This window comes from Lagenorhynchus albirostris, chromosome 15 (genome assembly GCF_949774975.1).
Source record: "Lagenorhynchus albirostris chromosome 15, mLagAlb1.1, whole genome shotgun sequence".
Lineage (NCBI taxonomy): Eukaryota > Metazoa > Chordata > Mammalia > Artiodactyla > Delphinidae > Lagenorhynchus > Lagenorhynchus albirostris.
The window spans coordinates 10,197,963-10,216,972 of NC_083109.1; the positions used below are offsets into that span (position 1 = coordinate 10,197,963).

General features: G+C 47.4%; 1 protein-coding gene across 2 annotated transcripts; it reads left to right on the forward strand.

Moving 5' to 3' along the window:
* Positions 1 to 1,626: 1,626 nt before the first annotated feature.
* Positions 1,627 to 17,948, forward strand: SALL4 (spalt like transcription factor 4). Of its 2 annotated transcripts, none has more exons than XM_060123702.1 (4): positions 1,627 to 1,756; positions 11,485 to 13,821; positions 14,714 to 14,994; positions 17,484 to 17,948. In XM_060123702.1, exons 1-4 carry the CDS (start codon positions 1,627 to 1,629, stop codon positions 17,901 to 17,903), a joined length of 3,168 nt encoding a protein of 1,055 aa, XP_059979685.1. In that variant the 3' UTR covers positions 17,904 to 17,948. The 2 variants fall into 2 exon arrangements, with proteins under 2 accessions (XP_059979685.1, XP_059979686.1); XM_060123703.1 differs by having other exon boundaries at positions 11,485 to 12,504.
* The last annotated feature ends 1,062 nt before the right edge of the window (positions 17,949 to 19,010 follow it).

Genomic DNA, 19,010 nt, shown 5'->3' on the forward strand with positions numbered 1-19,010 from the left:
AGGTTAACCTTCTTTCCTTCAGTAAGTTTTATTGATGGCTATGAATATCAAAAAGATGATGAAGCTGATTTATTTTCTGCCTTGGGTTGTCCAAACACCCAGGTGAACATCTTTATCAGTTTAGCATTCTATTTTGCTTGCATTCCCGATGAGCTTACCAGAAACTCTAACAAGCTGGGAAGCTGATGAATAACTAATCAAGAAAATGCAATGCACAAATGTGGAGGAACGGTCTATAATTGCACAGTTCCTTACAATGAAGTAAATGCTAAATACACACGCATGCCCAGAGGCACCAGGGAAACACCAATCAAAGACTTAGAAGGCTGAAGATTTCATCATTTATTCAACATTTATTGAGCATTTACACCATGCAAGGCAGTTAATGGAATAAAATACATAGAGATTTACTGTAGAGGTGTGTATACATATAATATTATACACACATACACACTTTTAGAAAATTCCAGGCATCTCCATGTCAGGATGATGCAATCACTTTGAACTACACATCTTTTCCACAGTAAAGTCCATATTGCAAAAAATTCCGATAATGATTAGTTTGGCAACACCCAGTTACTATGACAACGCCCATTGCTGATCCATGAGAGATGTAAGAGGATTGTCTCAGTAATAAAATGATGTTATCAGACATTTATGGCTTGTGGGGAAAAAGTGCAGTCGCTCCTTGTTTTGATATTATCTCTGACTATACTTGCTTTTAATCTACCTTTTCTATATTTAGTATCCAGTCATTTTAAATTAAAAAAAAAAAAACAAAACCCAAACCAAAAATCAAGGTCTGCACTGTGACAGTAAACCAAACCTTTTGAGTATGAATCCTGGAGGTTACTATTTAGCATTTAAAGGAAATAAATCATGGTGAGGGGGTAATCTGAAATTTGAAGGCCACCTTAAGAGTTGAAATGGGGTGGGAAGGTTGAATATACCACCATTTACCATTCTTCAGATACCTCCAGACTCAATTTAAACATTTCAGTGAAAAAGGAGATGGGAGGGGACACGGGTCAAATCTCAGTTTTTTGTTTTGTTTTGTTTTTGTTTTTTTGTTTTTTGGTAGATGTAAACACTGAGCCAAAATATTTCACTGAAAAGACCTTCCTCCCCGGCTTGCGAGGATATTAACCTTACAAAAGTAATTTTTGGAGCACACTACCAAATACGCTCGTTCCAAAACTGTTACGGAAGCTCCAAGTTTTTAGTAAATACACAATCATTTTTCTTTTTCTCTCCGAGGATTCAGATAGCTGAAGCGAGGATGGGTCCCCCTCGGATTTCGTCCACGGTCCAGCCAATCTGAGCCCGGATGCTAATTAGTTGCTCTCCCCCGATGAACACGCCTTTGTCGCTTGTAGGGCCGGACTACAAAGCCCAGAATGCCTCGCCCCTCCCTGATCAATGAGGTCTTATTTAAATGATCTCTGAGGTCTTGGACCCAGGCCAATCAGCTGTCAGGGCTCATGATAAATCGCAATGCATTATTGATAATAATAATTACTGGGACATGCGCGTTCCGGCCGAAGGGGGGTAAATTTCCCAACTCCAGGAATTTGTGGCGGAGTGGGCAAATAACCGCGGCTCTCCAGGCGCCCCGATGCTCGCACCATGTCGAGGCGCAAGCAGGCGAAACCCCAACACATCAACTCGGAGGAGGACCAGGGCGAGCAGCAGCCGCAGCAGCCGGCCCCGGAGTTTGCAGATGCGGCCGCAGCGGCGCCGGCGGCGGGGGAGCCGGGTGAGTGGGGCAGGGGGCGCACGCCCCGGGCGGGCAGTTTCCGGGACGTTCGCGGGACCCTCGAAGGCGCGGACTTTGGGGAGCCAACGGCTTCCACCGCAGACTGTGGAACCGAGATCTGGGGGCTCAGTTCCAGAGGAGAGCGGCAGCCTCATTCCCCACCCCCACCCTCGTTAATTTTACACTTCTCCCCTTTTATCGCTTCTCCCCTCTTGTGTAAGTTTCACCCCCAGGTCTCGCTCTTATTGTAAAATTGACCCCCAGCCTCTCCTGTGTCCCTCGTTCCTGAAATGTTCCCTTCTCCTTGTCCTCTGCCCCTCTCGTAATTGGTTCCACTCCCCTCACTAGTAGCCTCCCCCCCACTTGTAACTTAGGCTCCCCTCCTCCCTCCCTGGCGCTGCTTTTTAAAAGAAAGACCCCGGGGGTCCCCACTCTTTCCCTCACCCGTTAGGGTCTTTGTAGGAGGCTGGGGAAGGGGCGCACCCTAGGAAGACCTCCCGGGGGAGGACGATCTGTTGCACGCGCCCCTCCCGGGCCAAGAGGGGGGAGGGGGCGCGACCTCTCCCCACCCCCAGGAGCTGGGGTGCGGGCCACCAGCGCTGCGGAGGGGATTGGAGGGCCCGAAGAGGTGGAGGAGAAGAGCACAGTATTTTCCTTTTTTAAAAAAATTTCTTTTTTGGTTCTCCTCTTTTCTCCCGGGGCTACGCCGCCTGCCGATCTTCGCCCTAACCTTTCGGGGCCTGACCTCCAGCCATCTTTGATTTCCGACTTCCTAAAAATAAACCGCGGCCGGCGGGAGGGGTGTGGGCCCCCAGGGGCGGGGGTCGTGGGCGCACAGCAGCCCCGCTGGGGTGCACCAGCCTGGCGTTTTGCGTGCCTTTTCTAGGGCGCCCGGCTTTCCAAACGCGCGCCCCGGGGGCCAGAGGGGAGAGGTCGGGCCAGGACTGGGCGGTCGTGGCCAGGGCGAGCTCCGGGGGCTGACCCGGCCCACGCTTCCGCGCTGCGCGTCTTGAGGGTCTGGAGGAGTTCTGGACCCCCAGCCCGGTCGGGAGCGGCCAAGCAAACTCCTCTCTTCCTAATCATGTAACCCAGGGGGCTTTAGGAGCCAGTCGATTTCCCACTATCTCCCCTCCGTCCTGGCCCGCCAAATTGTCGCCTGATAAGTTTTTCGCGTACGCGTGGGGGGAGGGGGCGTTTTTAACGTCCTCTTGGGCCTTGTTGGTGGCTTCTCTCTTCTCGCCGCCTGCTTTCTAATTTCCCAGCCCGTGATGGGGGTGTGCGCGGCAACCCGACTCCGAGCTACAACTCCGATGGGAAAACGGTTGCTACGTTTTGGTTACCGTACCTTTTATTTCGGGGAGGGAATGTGGTAAATTTCCTAAATTTATAATACAATGTAAATCCCTATTTCCCCTCAAATAACATTTTTCCAGGGCAAATTAAAGAGATCTGCTTGACCGAGGGGGCGGCTGTGCGTTTTCGGGCGTCCGATGGTCAGGGCAGCGTGCACCCAAGGTCGGAGGAGGGTGGACTCTCTTTGTGCCTTGGGAGGGGGAGTGCGGGGGAGAATGGAGAGGCTTCGTTGCCTGGCCCACCTGGAACAAAAGGGTTAACCCTCTGCCCGCCCGCTTCCTCCCGAGAGGAGGGGCGAGCTCCTGGCTCTGACCCCTCCCCTGGTCCTGCTCTGACCTCCCCTTCCCCCTACCCGCTTCATTTTGGGTGGGCGCGCTGAAGTGGGGCTTTTGGTGGTGTTTGGCACCTTAGGGGGAGCTTCTTAAATTAACGCTAGCTGAAGTTTGCAATCAGTTAACCCGAGCTGGTTAGGATCGCGGGCCTGGCTGTGCGCTCCCTCCACGATTTGGGAGGGGGAGTTGCTATTGATCGCTTGGGTTGGAGTGGACGGCCGAGCTGCGCGCGGGCGCCCCCTGGAGGCCCAGCCTGGAACCTCGCCCTTTGCTGAGAGGCGGGTCCCTTCGCAGGTACCGGCTCACACCTGATGGGTGGGACAGGCTGGGGCAGGGGGATGGAGAGCGCTGGGGTGGGCTAGGCTAGGGACTCCAGTCGGTTGCTTGAGCTATCCCTGGCTGTGCCGGGGTTTCTTTGCCAAGTCTTTGGAATTCTTGGAAAGAATTCTTCGATCCTCGAATGTGTTCGCAGAGTCCCCCAGTTGCCACGATGGGACAGAAGGTAGTTTTCCCAAGTAGTACATTTTAGCTAATGCATTTTGTATTTGAGCGGCCTGTATGTATCATTTAAAAAATCCAGTTTAGACTGGTCTTATTTTGCAAAACCAATTTGAGACCCACTTATAAAGAATGTACTTTTTGAGGGAGGAGAATGAAGTACGGCAAAAAATTAGATCAGAAAATCTGCAGGTGGTCAGGGGACTCAGGCTACATACAGGAAAATTAGCATTTTCTCAAAAAGAGTTTCAAATGCCCTTTGTGCTAAACTGGATTACAGCCATCAACGATTAAGATTCCCAAATTTCAAATAACTGCCTAGCCCCAGTTTCTAAACTGAAATGACCTACATTGGCGGTAAGGATTCTGAGAATAGGGCACTTGGGAGCTTATATTTTAATAGAGGAAGAGGGAAATCTTGTTGATCGAAGCGTTAGTTAATGTTGCAGGCTGACTTTCTGTGTTTCCATCTGAGTTTCTGAAAGGGGCTACAACTTGCCCACACCGCTTTTGTTCCGTCAAAAAGAAATTGCACAAGTCAATGCTAGTTGGTCCTTCAAGCCTCTGCAGCCTTCCTCACGGTGGGGAGTTGGGGAGCCATCTTGGGAGGGAGGGATAGAGTTAATGCTTCCTCTTTTTAAATGAAGTTAGGTTTTGGTAAGATTTTAGAGTGAGGTGTGCATTCCAATCTGGTTGTATGACTTTCAGCTGTGTAACCTTGCTTTCTGAGCTTTTGGGTTCTTCCTGTGTACCATGGAGATGAAGCATGCTGTTTATTTAGATAGTTTCCACTATACAAGACCCACTGTGCGCTGGAAACGTGATCAGTAATTAATTTTGTTCAAAATAACAATGTTTTATTTTTTATTGTGCCAAGACGGCACTGAACTGCCAAGTTGAGATAATTCTGCAGTTTTATCTGTAGCCTACTGTGTGCCAGACACCAGGCTGGGGACCTCAACGACATTATCTGTAATCCTCATTTTTACTCATTTTAGAGGCAACTTTAACTCCTGGTTGCAATGGCTTGCCCAGGGTTGCCTTGTCCTGTTTGATTTGAGCCTTGCTCTGAATCCAAGAAGCTGTGTTTATCGTGGTTTTAGAAGAGTTGGTTATGGGATGGGATTTTCTATCAGATGAGGGGGCTATGGTGAGTGTTCAGCTGGTTGAGTGTTATCTCTCCTCCTCCCTTTTAATTTTTGAGATGTGCCTCTGCAGGCTTTAGAATAAGAGGTCCTGGGAAGCAAGTCGAAAATAAAGCAGAGTTTGCATTTGGTGCTCTGGGCTTTACTGCCCTGGAAAAAATGATGGGAAGAGTTCAAGATATTCCCTTTTTCATCATCCTTAACCTATTGTGCTTTTGATTGTTTAAAAAAGCATCTAAAAATTTTAAAAGCTCTAAATTCATGTAAGAACTGCATCTCTGATCGTTGCCATCTATTTTTTTTCTTCTAGATTTCAAGTCTATGTCAGGCTTTGTTCTAGGGGGATCTGGGGAAGGAGGCAGCAAAAGCTCCTGCCTTCATGGAGTTTACAAATTGCTTAAAAGATGAGCTCCAGTTGAGGCGATATGGGACGTATCTCTACAGCGTAAATAGCAGAGCTCGCACACCTTATAGCACAAAGAAACTTTGATTCTTTTACTTCTTCCTTTTCAGCAGACTTGAATTTTGATCCAAGACCATTTGGAACAAATTTTTTTTGTACCTTAATTAAATAGAAAGTTAATTGCTGCTCTAATTTGCCACCTACAAATTGAGTTAAGGGCTTGTTCCTTAAGTGTTTCCCCGGATTGCTGAATTCAGATGTAAAATTAAACTGGTAAACCAGTTTCTTTGAACTGGTTCAGTACTTAAGGACATCTCAATTTCCTTTTGTTTTTTGGTAAGCAGTTATCCTGCCGGTGGGGGTGGGGTAGAAGATGTTTATGGACTCTAGATAATCTGCTCATTGTCGTTCTTTTAATATAGGAATGGGGGGGGAAGATAAGCTTGAGGCATAATGCTTTTCTCGAGATACACACTTTTGTTTCTTAAGCATTTTCACTGGCTCCAGAATTTGATTGGCCTCTGGCAGATGAGCTTTCTTCCTATACAATAGTAAGAGTATTTTCTATCCATTTGGCAGGGATTGAATCTAAGCCCCCTGCTGGGTTTACTGCATTCTTCCAACTTATTGGATAACTAGATGCTGAGAGATAACATTCCTAAAATTCGGAGTGGGGGTGGGGTGGAAGGGTGGAAGATCTAGTTGCCGTGTAATCCCTCTGAACTTTGCTTTTTCCTTTTGGGAAGGGTTAACTTAAGCATACCCAGCAATTGTTCATAACAGAGTCGTCTTACTCTTTGGCAAATACGCTTTCAGTATTTGCCAGTGGTGGTCTGAATGTCGAAGTACTTTTTACTGCACCAGCAAACAGAGCTCCTGCTGTTTGAAGACTCAAGTGGGATGTTGCCGGTATTGCTTGGAGGCTACAGAAGAGGCAAGCCTGTGTATACAGTGCAGGCAAGCTGGTATTCAGGTTGTAAATCACTCTTGGGAACTGTTGGATCCTTCTAGGGCAGGGAGCTTAACCTTTTTTGTGCCACATTCACCCCTTCTCATCAGAATGTATTTAAATGCATACAATAAGATACATAGAAATACCAAGGAAGTAAATTGCGTTGAGATAACACTTAGTAACATGTGCTTCTTTGTGAACACAATAAAGGAGATCTAGCAGTCAGTCAGGTAACCAGAATTTCCAGTAAAGCAACCGCATTGACATCATAGGAAAATACCTGCTTTCTGTTGATGACATAGGCATGGGTTCTGCAAATACCGCTGAGGTATGTTCCCCACGCTCATAATTGAAAGAAATGTTAAGTTTTAATTCAGCTGAGTGAAAATAAGGTTGCCATCTTTTTTTCCCTGTCTAATTTCATCAGCCCCAGTTTAAAGAGTTATCTCCTTTAAAACCTGCATTGTCAGTACGGGAATATTGTCCCCAAGGGGGTGAAAATTGGTTTTTTTTTTGGGTGGGGCAAAAATGTTTATTGATGTTACAGTGGTTTGTGGCCTTCCAAAGGCCATAGTGCATAAACAGATAATATAATATATTGGTGGTATTAAAATTTGGCGGGGGGGGGGGTGATTAGGAAAAAAAAGCTTTAAAAGCCTTCCTAGAGGGGTAAAATGAAAAAAAGTTCAAGAAACTGCTCTAGAAGAAACAATTATAAATCAGGCCACTAGCTTCAGTTCTCCTCTTCAATAGTATTTAAGGCTATAATCCCTGCCCTTGTGTTTTACCAGCACGGCACCTTGAGGCAGTTATTTCTGAGCCTTAGTTTCCATGTTTGCGAATTGGGAACAAAGATGCTTGCTTACGTGGCTACGAAGATAAGTGAGTTAAGGTATAGGAGTCTGAAGTGAGTGCTTTGTTGCAGTTTGTGGAGGATGGTAGTAGTTTTGCTTTGGCGCTTAACAAGCATTTGTACATGAGCTTTGTTAGAGATTTCCAGAAGTAGAATGGCTGAGAAAAGGGGTGTAACATGCTAATTAAAAAGAAGCCAAAGTGCAGAAGTGTATACATTGATTTATTTTTTTTCTGTGGTCACACTGCATGGCATGTGCCTCCCTGACCAGGGATCGAACCTGCGTCCCCTGCATTGGAAGTGTGAAGTCTTAACCACTGCACCGCCAGGCAAGTCCCAAAAGTGTATACATTTTAAAGTTTCTCTTCCACCCCAGGCCTGTGCTCCAAGAGGCAGGGACCAGCCACAGCATCTATTATTTCAAAAGTTTCCCATGTACATACTTATATCTTTATCCCTAGACACAAAGAGGGGGGAGCACATTATCTATACATCCTGTTCTCTACACTTTTTTCCCTCTTGAAATCAGTCTTGGGTGGTTGTCTTACAGATCAAGCATATATAATAAAGATCTACTTTATTTTAGAAGGCTACAAAGTAGTCATCCCTTTCGTGTACCCTGATTTATTCAATCAGAACCGTACTGACGGACCAGAGTGCGTCCTTTTTTGTTTAGGCTGTTTGTTACTATGAAACCTGTATCCTGGTATCACAGAAAGTAAACTCCTAACAAGGGAATTGCTGGGTGGAAGGAGAATTGCACTCAAATGATGATGTTGGTGGACTGTGCTCTGAAGAAGTTGTATGTATTTATAGGCACCAGCCTACTGGTGTATTTCCCTCCCAAGAGAAACTCTTTAAGTTCTACTTCTAAAGTTCTTGACACATAATTGCCAAAATTGCACTTCCAGAAAGATTGTGCCCGTTTAACAACACACCCCAGCAAACACCACGTTAGAAGTCTTGGGAAAGTGTACCAATAGATACTATCTTAAGGATTCTGGGAATTGATGAATATATTTAACTTGATTCTTGGAAATTTTATTGCTTTGGAGCAGTTGTGGAGTCGGAAGGAAGGAGGTACCTACCTGCTACACTCCACATGGAAGTAGCAGGGGTGTATCGTGTCCTAAGTTAACCTCCCCACACCTCCAAACCTGACCCCTCAAGCTTTCCTGTTCCTCCTGGGGTTTCTGTGAGAGGAAAGGTAGTTACCAGTCTCAACAGCAGAAACATATGCTTAGGAGGAAGGGTATCAAGGAAGAGTTCAAAGGGACGGTCTGGGTCCTGCGTGCCTTGGTTTTAATGTTGGCTCCGCAGTTTACCACATGCCCTACCTTGGGGAAGTTAATGTCCTCTGTGCCTCAGTTTCCCCCTCTGTTAAATATAATAGTCTCTACCTCAAGAGTTGTTAATAACATGTAAATTACACCTGGTACATAGTAAGTGCTCAAAAGTTACCTATGACTAGATTTTTCATTGTGTTGCCTTGGGTATAAGTCACATTACATCCAAGTCTGTTTTTCTTATCTGTAAATGGGGCTGATGTTAAATAGGGTTGGATGGGTATAGTGTGGAGCCCAGGGCAGCTGGAGGTTCTAGTCTGGACTACAGGAGGCTCTTAGGCTGCTCATCTTTTTATCACCCCCTTAGCCCCTGCCTTGTACTCAGTAGGAGGCGAGAAGTCTTGTTAAATGAGTGAGGCTTTAAATGACTGGCACAAGGCTTATTGTGTTCAGCAGCCCTAGTTGCCCAGGTAACCAGATAAGCCGCGGAAATAGAAAAGGTGGAGAAACTGATGTTAACTGAATACGTACAGTATCTGCACTTTCAGGTCATAGGATGGTGCCAGGGTCACAGTCAGCACTCGACAAACATTTGTTAAATTAATCACATCACTTAACACAGGCATCTAACTTACGTGGTTGTCATGATTTTACACGTTTAATAGAAATCCTGAGGGGCAAGCCCACCACATCAAGCCTGTTTTCCAGGGATTGATCCTGACCTGTTTGCTTTCTCTTGGCTTACCCCCGACCCGCATACACCTTGCAGAACTTCTGATGATTATTTAGTCTGAAATTAGGAAAAATTAAGTCAATTTATTAAGGCCGTGCTATGGAAATGTAAAAGAACCAGTGTTTGAAAATCTGATGGAAAGTACAGATCTTTCTCGAGAGAAATACACTTTGTTGCAAGATCAGCCCCTCCCCAAATTGTTGACTGACTCCTCAGTCAAAAACCCATGCTGTTGGGAAATGTAATCACCCAAGGAATTGAGGCAGAATGGGTTAGTTGGCTTTACAAAGTGATCATTTTATTTAAAAGATAAGTGGATACTGCCTGGCCTTACCCCCATACATTTGTACATTTCAAATAGGATTTGTTTTAAACAAAGATGGTCACACCTTACAAACTATTCTGTAACCTACTTCCACCTAACTTCTGTCTCCATGTCAGGACGTACGGAAATTCTGCATCGTTTTTGTACTGTGGGTAAACCAAAATTTACCTTTTTTTTTTTCCCCTCTTTTGTGGCTCTAAACATTTCTGTGAAAAATATCCCTCTTCCTCCATGGATTTTTTTTAAAAAATAAGTTTATTTATTTATTTATATTTGGCTGTGTTGGGTCTTTGTTGCCACACGCAGGCTTTCTGTAGTTGCAGCGAGCGGGGGCTACTTGTTGTGGTGGCTTCTCTTGTTGTGGAGCGCAGCCTTCAGTAGTTGTGGCGCACGGGCTTCGTTGCTCTGCGGCATGTGGGATCTTCCCGGCCCGTGTCCCCTGTGCTGGCAGGTGGATTCTTAACCACTGCGCCACCAGGGAAGTCCTCTCCATGGATCTTTGTATATGTGTGCAAATGTCTGTGGTTTGGATCTGCGCACCTGGAGTTGCTGGGTCTGAGGTGTGCCTATATGACTTCTCAGTGGTAAGGTGTACATATAATAGGTGAGGCAGGAAATGAGAAAAATAAAGTAGCTTAGAGGTTCTCCACCCACCAGGACTCGGGCATCTGGCTAAAAAGCACAGTCCCCCGACAGGCATTGTGACGTGCAGACTAGCAGTCACTGTGAAGGAAATAGGACCCAACTGCAAAAGAAGTCCAGGGACCACTCATTTTCAGGAATAGAACTACCCAGAATAGGATGGTTGGTTGACTTTTGTGTAACAGAGTAGAAGTTGCAAACGGAAGGTGAGGAATAAAATCCATCATTCCCATCCCTTCCTTCCTTTCTTGGGCTTCTTTCTTTGTTTAATGGCTTATTAATCCTTTAATGGCCTGTTAAGGCATTTCTGTAGGTTTTTCATAATCAGGAAGGTCAGTGAAGTTTTTTTTCTTGAACATGTAATCTTTCCTTTTTTTTCAGTGTGTTTTTTCTTATTAATTTTTAGCACTTTAAACTTTCATTGTCCCTGGTGGGAAGGTACACTTACCACATTGTCTGAATGAGTGACTTACTGCAATTTCACTTTCGATGGGCCCAGGATGGAGATGAGCGGCCATGAATTGAGCAGGTTTCCAACATCATTTTATGGTGGCATGAGATCCATTTGCCTTTCAAGCCAGCTCTCAGCTGGGTGAGGGCCAGAGCTCGAAGGGGATTATTTTAATGAATTGTATGCGTTTCCCAGGGCTGCCTTAATACGTTGGCACAGACTAGATGGTTTAAGACAGATTTATTCCCACAGGTCTGGAGGGTGGACAGCTGACATTTAGGAGTTGCAGGGTTCCTTTTGGAGCCTCTGAGGGTGAGTCTGTACCAGGCCTCCTCCCTACCTTTTGTTGGCTTCCAGTCGTCCTTGGCTTATAAAAGCCACGTAACTCCTGCCTTGGCTTCACATGGCCTTATTCTGTCTCATGTCCCTTTCTTTTCTCCTTAAGGTCACCAGATACTGGGCTTGGGACCCACCCTAATTACAACTGCAAAGATTTCCCCCCCCGCCCCAAAGAAGGTCGCTGGCACAGGTGCAGGGGTTAGGATTGGACATTTTGGGGTGATATGATTTGACCCCCACTACCTAAGTGATTGGTTCATTTGAGACTCTTTGGATGCCTTGTTCCCTTACACAGTTTTGTGCGTGTTGGGACACAGATCACAAAGACCTCTGGACTGTGAGCTGTGGTTTTTCCCAAGAAATCGCCCCACATCCTTTCTTGGGTAGAGTTCTTAGCTTTTTCTCTCTTGTCACAGGTACTCCAATGAACCCCCCAGGGAGTGGCGATGACGTGAACGCGGACGGAGCAGGGATAAAGAGGCCTCGGCGGGAGGAGACTCACATCTGTGAGAAATGCTGTGCCGAGTTCTTCAGTTTCTCGGAGTTCTTAGACCATAAGAAGAATTGCACTAAAAATCCACCTGTCCTCATCATGAACGACAGCGAGGGGCCGGTGCCTTCAGAAGACTTCTCCGGGGCTGTGCTGAGCCACCAGCCACGCAGCCCAAGCAGGAAGGACGGTCACAGAGAGGACGGTGGCAGCTCAGGGGACACGAGGGAGAAGCCGGGGGCAGAGTCCATCGTGTACTTAAAGACGGAGGCCGCCCTGCCACCCACACCCCAGGACATAAGCTATTTACCCAAAGGCAAAGTGGCCAACACCAACGTCACGCTTCAAGCGCTACGGGGCACCAAGGTGGCCGTGAACCAGCGGGGCGCAGACGCGCCCCCAGCCCCGCTGCCCGGCGCCAGCAGCATCCCCTGGGTCCTCGAGCAGATCCTATGTCTGCAGCAGCAGCAGCTCCAGCAAATCCAGCTCACGGAGCAGATCCGCGTGCAGGTGAACCTGTGGGCCTCCCACGCCCTCCACTCCAGCGGCGTGGCCGGAGCTGACTCCCTGAAGACGCTGGGCGGCCACGTGTCCCAGCAGGTTTCGGCGGCTGTGGCTCTGCTCAGCCAGAAGGCGGGGAGCCCGGCTTTGCCCCTGGACACCTTGAAGCCAGCCAAGCTACCTCACACCAGCATCCCTTCTGCTGCCAGCTCCGTGTCCCCAGGGCTGACGCCCTTCGCCCTGAAGCCAGACGGGACCCGGGTGCTCCCCAACGTCCTGTCGCGTCTCCCGGGGGCGTTGCTACCTCAGGCCCCAGGCTCTGTGCTCTTCCAGAGCCCCTTCTCCGCGGTGGCGTTAGACCCGTCCAAGAAAGGGAAAGGGAAGCCACCGAGTGTCTCCCCGGTAGATGTCAAACCCAAGGACGAGGTCCTCTACAAGCACAAGTGTAAGTACTGTAGCAAGGTTTTTGGGACTGATAGCTCCTTGCAGATCCACCTCCGCTCCCACACTGGAGAGAGACCCTTCGTGTGCTCTGTCTGCGGTCACCGCTTCACCACCAAGGGCAACCTCAAGGTGCACTTTCATCGGCATCCCCAGGTGAAGGCAAACCCGCAGCTGTTTGCTGAGTTCCACGACAAGATGGCGGCAGGCAGTGGCCTTCCCTACGCGCTCTCTGGCCCTGTCCCCGTAGATGAATCCGGGCTCTCCTTAGACAACAAACCCGTCCTTGCGACGGGGACCCCCAATGTAGGGCTATCTCAGAACCTCTCTTCGGGGACTAACTCCAAGGACCTCATGGGTGGCCCGTTGCCCAGCGACCTGCAGCCCGGGCCTTCTCCAGAAAGTGAGGATGGATGCATCCTACCTGGGGTGGGGCCCAACCTTAACTCCCCGAGGGTTGGCGGCTTCCAAGGGAGTGGGACACCCGAGCCGGGGTCAGAGACCCTGAAATTGCAGCAGCTGGTGGAGAACATCGACAAGGCCACCACCGACCCCAATGAATGTCTCATATGCCACCGTGTCTTAAGCTGCCAAAGTTCCCTCAAGATGCATTACCGTACCCACACCGGGGAGAGGCCGTTCCAGTGTAAGATCTGTGGTCGAGCCTTCTCCACCAAAGGCAACCTGAAGACGCACCTCGGGGTGCACCGGACCAACACGTCCATAAAGACGCAGCACTCGTGCCCCATCTGCCAGAAGAAGTTTACCAACGCGGTCATGCTGCAGCAGCATATTCGGATGCACATGGGCGGTCAGATTCCCAACACGCCTCTGCCGGAGAATCCCTGTGACTTTACGGGTCCCGAGCCGATGATGGTCGGTGAAAATGGCAGTACAAGCGTTGTCTGTCATGATGATGTCGAAAGCATCGATGTAGACGAAGTCTGCTCCCAGGAGGCCCCTGGCAGCTCCTCGAAGGTCCCCATGCCCCTTCCCAGCATCCACTCGGCATCACCTACTCTAGGGCTGGCCTCGGTGGCTTCCCTAGATGCCCCGGGGAAGACGGGTCTCACTGGTCTTGTCCTGCAGCGACAGAGCAGCCGAGAAAACGGTTCCGTGGAGAGTGATGGCTTGACCAACGACTCTTCCTCCTCGGTGATGGGGGACCAGGAGTATCCGAGCCGAAGTCCAGATGTCCTGGACACCACGTCCTTCCAGGCAGTCTCCCCAGCCAATAGCCAAGCGGAGAGTGTCAAGTCCAAGTCTCCTGATACCGGTGGCAAAGTGGACAGCTCCGAGAACAGGCGCACTGAGACGGAAGGTGATAGAGCTTTGGATTTAACTTAGGTCCATTCTGGGCACAGAGTCATCCAAAAGGAACCTGGGTTGAACTTGACAAATGGAGAGTGTGGTATATGTGAAATAGCTCCCCTGTAGGGCGATTAGCCTTTCTGTGGGTACTTCTGGATAGAGGGCAATAATAACTACCTCTGTCGTAGTAGAGACATGCTTTTATTTACGACGGTTCTTGCAAGCTGGGCGTGGACAGCGTACTTTTGGTGGGTTTTTATTTTTGTGTTTGAGCCCTGTGAGGGCAACATGGGTGATCCTAACTAAATGCTCCAGTAGAAGAGTATTTGAGAAAGTGGGCACTGCTTTTTGGCCAGTGAGATAAGCCATAGTTCCTTGATTCTGAAATCTCACTCCCTTATGTAAAGTTCACAAATTAATAACTCTTGAGGTAGAGAAAAGAATCTAACCTATTTTAAAAGCACCCCGTATAAATGGGGTGCCTACTGACGGCATTAATGGCAAAAATGGGGGAATAGCAACATCGTAGAATCAGAAAGATGGTGTCAGGGCTTACTTTATAAAGGTAACTGAATGCAGGAATTTGAACTTGGAATTGCATTGCCTGTGACTGTTGCTGATACCTTTAAAGCCAAAATAGTAACCTTCTCTGAAGTGCTGGAGTCATTCTCCGTGTGATACCTTTAAAGCCAAAATAGTAACCTTCTCTGAAGTGCTGGAGTCATTCTCCGTGCAGATAAACAAGTAAAAGGAAAGCTGCTTGCAAGGTGTCAATTTCCTGAACGCTATTCGCAGGCTGTCAAACGGTGGGGCAGTTGTGGTCAAAGCTCCTTTCCTTTTGGATTGAAGAATGAATGACTGTAGGATGATAATTTGGGTTTTTTTTTTTCTGTGCACGCCAGGTCGGAGCACTGGCCCACCGACATTTATCCGAGCCCAGCCAGCCTATGTCAAAGTCGAAGTTCCTGGTACGTTCGTTGGTCCCGCGACCATGTCCCCAGGCGTGACACCTTTGCTCGCCATCCAGCCCCGACGACAGGCCAAGCAGCACGGCTGCACGAGGTGCGGGAAGAACTTCTCATCTGCCAGCGCGCTTCAGATTCACGAGCGGACTCACACCGGGGAGAAGCCTTTCGTGTGTAACATTTGCGGGCGAGCTTTTACCACCAAAGGCAACTTGAAGGTGAGTTCAAGCCTCGCAGTGCAGTCAAAAAGGAAAAAACAGAAAAAAGAAGAAGCAGACTTCCTCACATTACAGCATCTCTGAAGTTGGGATTCTCATTGTAGTCAGTGCCTGCGTGAAATCGTTCAGGTCTGGAAACACAGATGATGTTTGTCTTGTAATGTAGTGTCGATAAATCCTTTACGGATTTGCCTGTGCTTTCAGACTTGATGACCACCCTGTACGTTGGTTGTGTTTTCCTGGCCTGCTAGGTTGAAATAAATACCACGAGTTAAACATAGATATAGTGCCACTGGAGTTAAAGGAGGAAAGCCTCCAGGTTTATTGGCCTTTCTTTGAAACTGAACAGCTGGGTTCTTCCAAAGAATGTCGTGTGTCTATTGTTAGGATAAGTTGGTTCCACCTAAGATAGCACCTGGGAGACTGTCCCATGTAAGGATCGAAAGTGGCCTGTGTAAGGACACAGGATGGGAAACCTGGGTTTCCCTCATGGTCCTGCCTCTACTTTGTTCCAGGCATGTTCCTCTGGACCTCTTTTCTCTAACTAGCTCCCCAGTGAGTAGACTAGTTGAATTCTTTGTAATGAGAATGAAGGTTGAAACTTCATCTTAAAGTTGACCTAGAAGACCTCATGTCATTTTAGAAATTAAAAGTACTTATTAAAAAAACTATATTCTCTTAATTTTTTAGTCTAGGTGGCAAAAATGTCAGGGGAGGAACATGGAAGTAATTTAATCTGTAACCCCAACTTCCAGAAATACAAAGCATAAATTTATTCAGGGGCCTTGGAATCAACCTGGGGAAGGTTTGGAGCTGCTTGGGCAGGTGGCTCCTGTGCCTCGGTTTCTCAGGCATGGGGATCATGGTAATGACCTCAGGGTTGCTTGGAGATTAATTGAGTTGTATGAGTGTTTCACGTGATGCCAGGAACATCTTAGTAATTTCTTGGAGTGATGAAGAGCAAGTGACGTCTGAGCGCGCTGCGATAACTGCTGACTTCTAAGCATGTCAGTGAAGTGATGTGAGAATGCTTGAAACCCAGGACCCATCACGTTCTTCAGCTCTTTATAAAGAAAGGGATTTGAAAACTCAAAAACCAGACTGGGAACATAATTGCAGATAGGAGGCTGGCCAGTAAGTGGTAGGATCTCTTTCCTCTTCAGAAGAGTCCTTGCGTTGTCTGCTACCATAGATGAAATAACATTCATTCCCCGTGGCCTCGTGTAACCTTCCCAACTAGGCTTATTTTTCCTCTACAGCAGTGATTACTCTTGTTGACACACTTATGTATTTAGGATGTCACCTCCATCAGGCCAGGGTCTGTTTTGTTCAAAGATTATTTTTTTAACTCAAATTTTCTTTTTTTTTTTTTTTTTGCGGTACGCGGGCCTCTCACTGTTGTGGCCTCTCCTGTTGCGGAGCACAGGCTCCGGACGTGCAGACTCAGCGGCCATGGCTCATGGGCCTAGCTGCTCCACGGCACGTGGGATCTTCCTGGACGGGAGCACGAACCCGTGTCCCCTGCATCGGCAGGCGGACTCTCAACTACTGCGCCACCAGGGAAGCCCTTTAACTCAAATTTTTATTCAAGTAATTGTCGATTCATGCAGAGGGAGAAGTCATACAGAGATGCTTACCCGCTTTGCTAGTTTCTCCCAGTGATAGAATTTTGCACAACTATAGAATAAATAATAACCAGGATATTGACATTGATGTAACCTACTGGTCTTATAGATTTTCCCGTTTTACTTGTACTCCGTGTCTGTATGTGTTAAGTTCCGTACCATTTGTTAACTGTGTAAGTTTGTGTGTTCACAAGTTGTAACACTAGCACTTGAAACAACACTGCTATGTAGTAGGTGTTGACAAAACTGTACATGTGAACAGTGGTATGGGGAAAATTGGAGTGTGTATTCCCCACCTCGGTTGCCCTTACTTGCCTCTAGGCAGGAATGTAGATCCATGGTTGCCGGATGATCTGATTTTTTCTCCCCCCAAGAGAATAGGTATCTGTATTTTTTAAAAAAAATAAATTTATTTATTTTGGGTGCATTGGGTCTTCGTCGCTGCACCAGGGCTTTTCTTTAGTTGCGGTGAGCAGGGGCTACTCTTTGTTGCGGTGGGCAGGCTTCTTATTGCGGTGGCTTCTCTTGTGGCGGAGCACAGACTTTAGGTGCATGGGCTTCAGTAGTTGTGGCACATGGGCTCCAGAGCGCAGGCTCAGTAGTTGTGGTGCATGGGCTTAGTTGCTCCGCGGCATGTGGGATCTTCCCGGACCAGGACTGGAACCCGTATCTCCTGCATTGACAGGCGGATTCTTAACCACTGCGTCACCAGGGAAGCCCAATATCTGGATTTTTTTAATATGAAATCTAATTTTTAAATGTAAGTTTAGATAGACCAAACCCATAGGCAGACTTGACTTTGGTTTGCCCACATGCAATCCCATCTCTGTTTTGGTGGAAACCTTTCTGTCCCTCTTCCCACAGGTCCATTATATGACGCATGGGGCCAACAATAGCTCGGCACGCCGTGGCAGGAAGCTGGCCATTGAGAACACCATGGCTCTATTAGGAACGGACGGAAAGAGGGTCCCCGAGATATTTCCCAAGGAAATCCTGGCCCCTTCGGTGAACGTGGACCCTGTTGTGTGGAATCAGTACACCACCATGCTCAATGGTGGTCTGGCCATGAAGACCAACGAAATCTCTGTGATCCAGAGTGGTGGCATTCCCACCCTCCCGGTGTCGCTGGGGGCCAGCTCCGTGGTGAATAACACCGCTACCTCCAAGATGGATGGCTCCCAGTCGGCCATCAGTGCCGAGGTGGAGAAGCCAGGAGCTGCCGACAGCGTCCCCAAACACCAGTTCCCTCACTTCCTGGAGGAAAACAAGATCGCCGTCAGCTAAGCTACAGGAGAATGCACGTCGAAGGAGTAGTGCAGTGACCTCTCTAGAACTGTCCCTTTTTTGTTTGTTTTTCTTAAAGACCCCATCTCCTCCAGTTTTCTTCCTGATGTGCAAATAATGTTTACAGTTGTGACCACAACCTCAGGCACATCCTACAATCACAATGTTGCTATGCTGCTTTGCAAAAACAAACAAAAAAGAAAAAATCAAAAAAAAATTCATACTAAAACAAATATAGACTAGTATTTTTTTTTTAATTTTGGAAAGAAGCGGGTCTTGCAAAGTAGTTTTGTTACTTGCAACAAACTATATACATAAAACCTTTGTACAACCTAGAGTAACTGTTTCCAAAGACTGTCCCCTATTTCAAGTTGGAAGGTGTTGAACCACCATGGAGAAGACAACTGTTTTGCCTCTTTGGGGGGTGGGGGGAGGGGTGGGTGGGGACTGTATACTTACTTCTGCGGTGACTGTATGCGGGTAAATGGACAAGGTCTGTCGTCTGTTTAGGGACCTGTTTGGTATTCTCCGAACCCTACACCCATTTTTCTTTTCTTTTTTGAATGTACTTTTTTTTTTTTTTTTTAAAGCCGAGGTTGTAGAATTCCAAATTTTTTTTCAACCTTGGAACCTGAAGTAGAATGCCCTCAAGTGGACAGATTTTAGTCCTTAGAAAGTCGGTGTGTGTGTTGCTGCTTATTTAAATACAGTTCAGTTGGAGTCCCAAGAGTGCCAAGGTGTCCTCCCTATGCTTTCCAGATGCCCTTCTTCTTCCTAAAACCAGGAGAGGTGAGCACCTGAGCAGGGAATCTCAGGTGACCTAATTGAGTTCACCGGTGCCTACTCTGAAGCGCTGGGTGTCCGTTCTTGAAGAAACAAACTCACAGGAAGGGTGTGTCTTATTATACACTAATAACTTCTTATACTAATTTGTACCAGAAGTTCCTTGATTGTGACTTATGCCAAGTAATTATGAAGATTTTTTTTTTCTGAGTATTGCATGAAGGCTACCAAGTTGGAACAGGCAAGTCCTGGATGTGAAAGCTTTAATTTATCTACCTCATTCATGTGTTATTTTTGTAGCTATAGTCTCTATTTTCTTATTTG

Coding starts and splice junctions, on each gene's coding strand:
- SALL4 (XM_060123702.1), top strand. CDS start 1,627: ATGTCGAGGCGCAAGCAGGCGAAACCCCAACACATCAACTCGGAGGAG. Junction 13,822..14,713: donor CAGGCGCACTGAGACGGAAG/GTGATAGAGCTT, acceptor TGTGCACGCCAG/GTCGGAGCACTGGCCCACCG. Junction 14,995..17,483: donor CCACCAAAGGCAACTTGAAG/GTGAGTTCAAGC, acceptor CTCTTCCCACAG/GTCCATTATATGACGCATGG.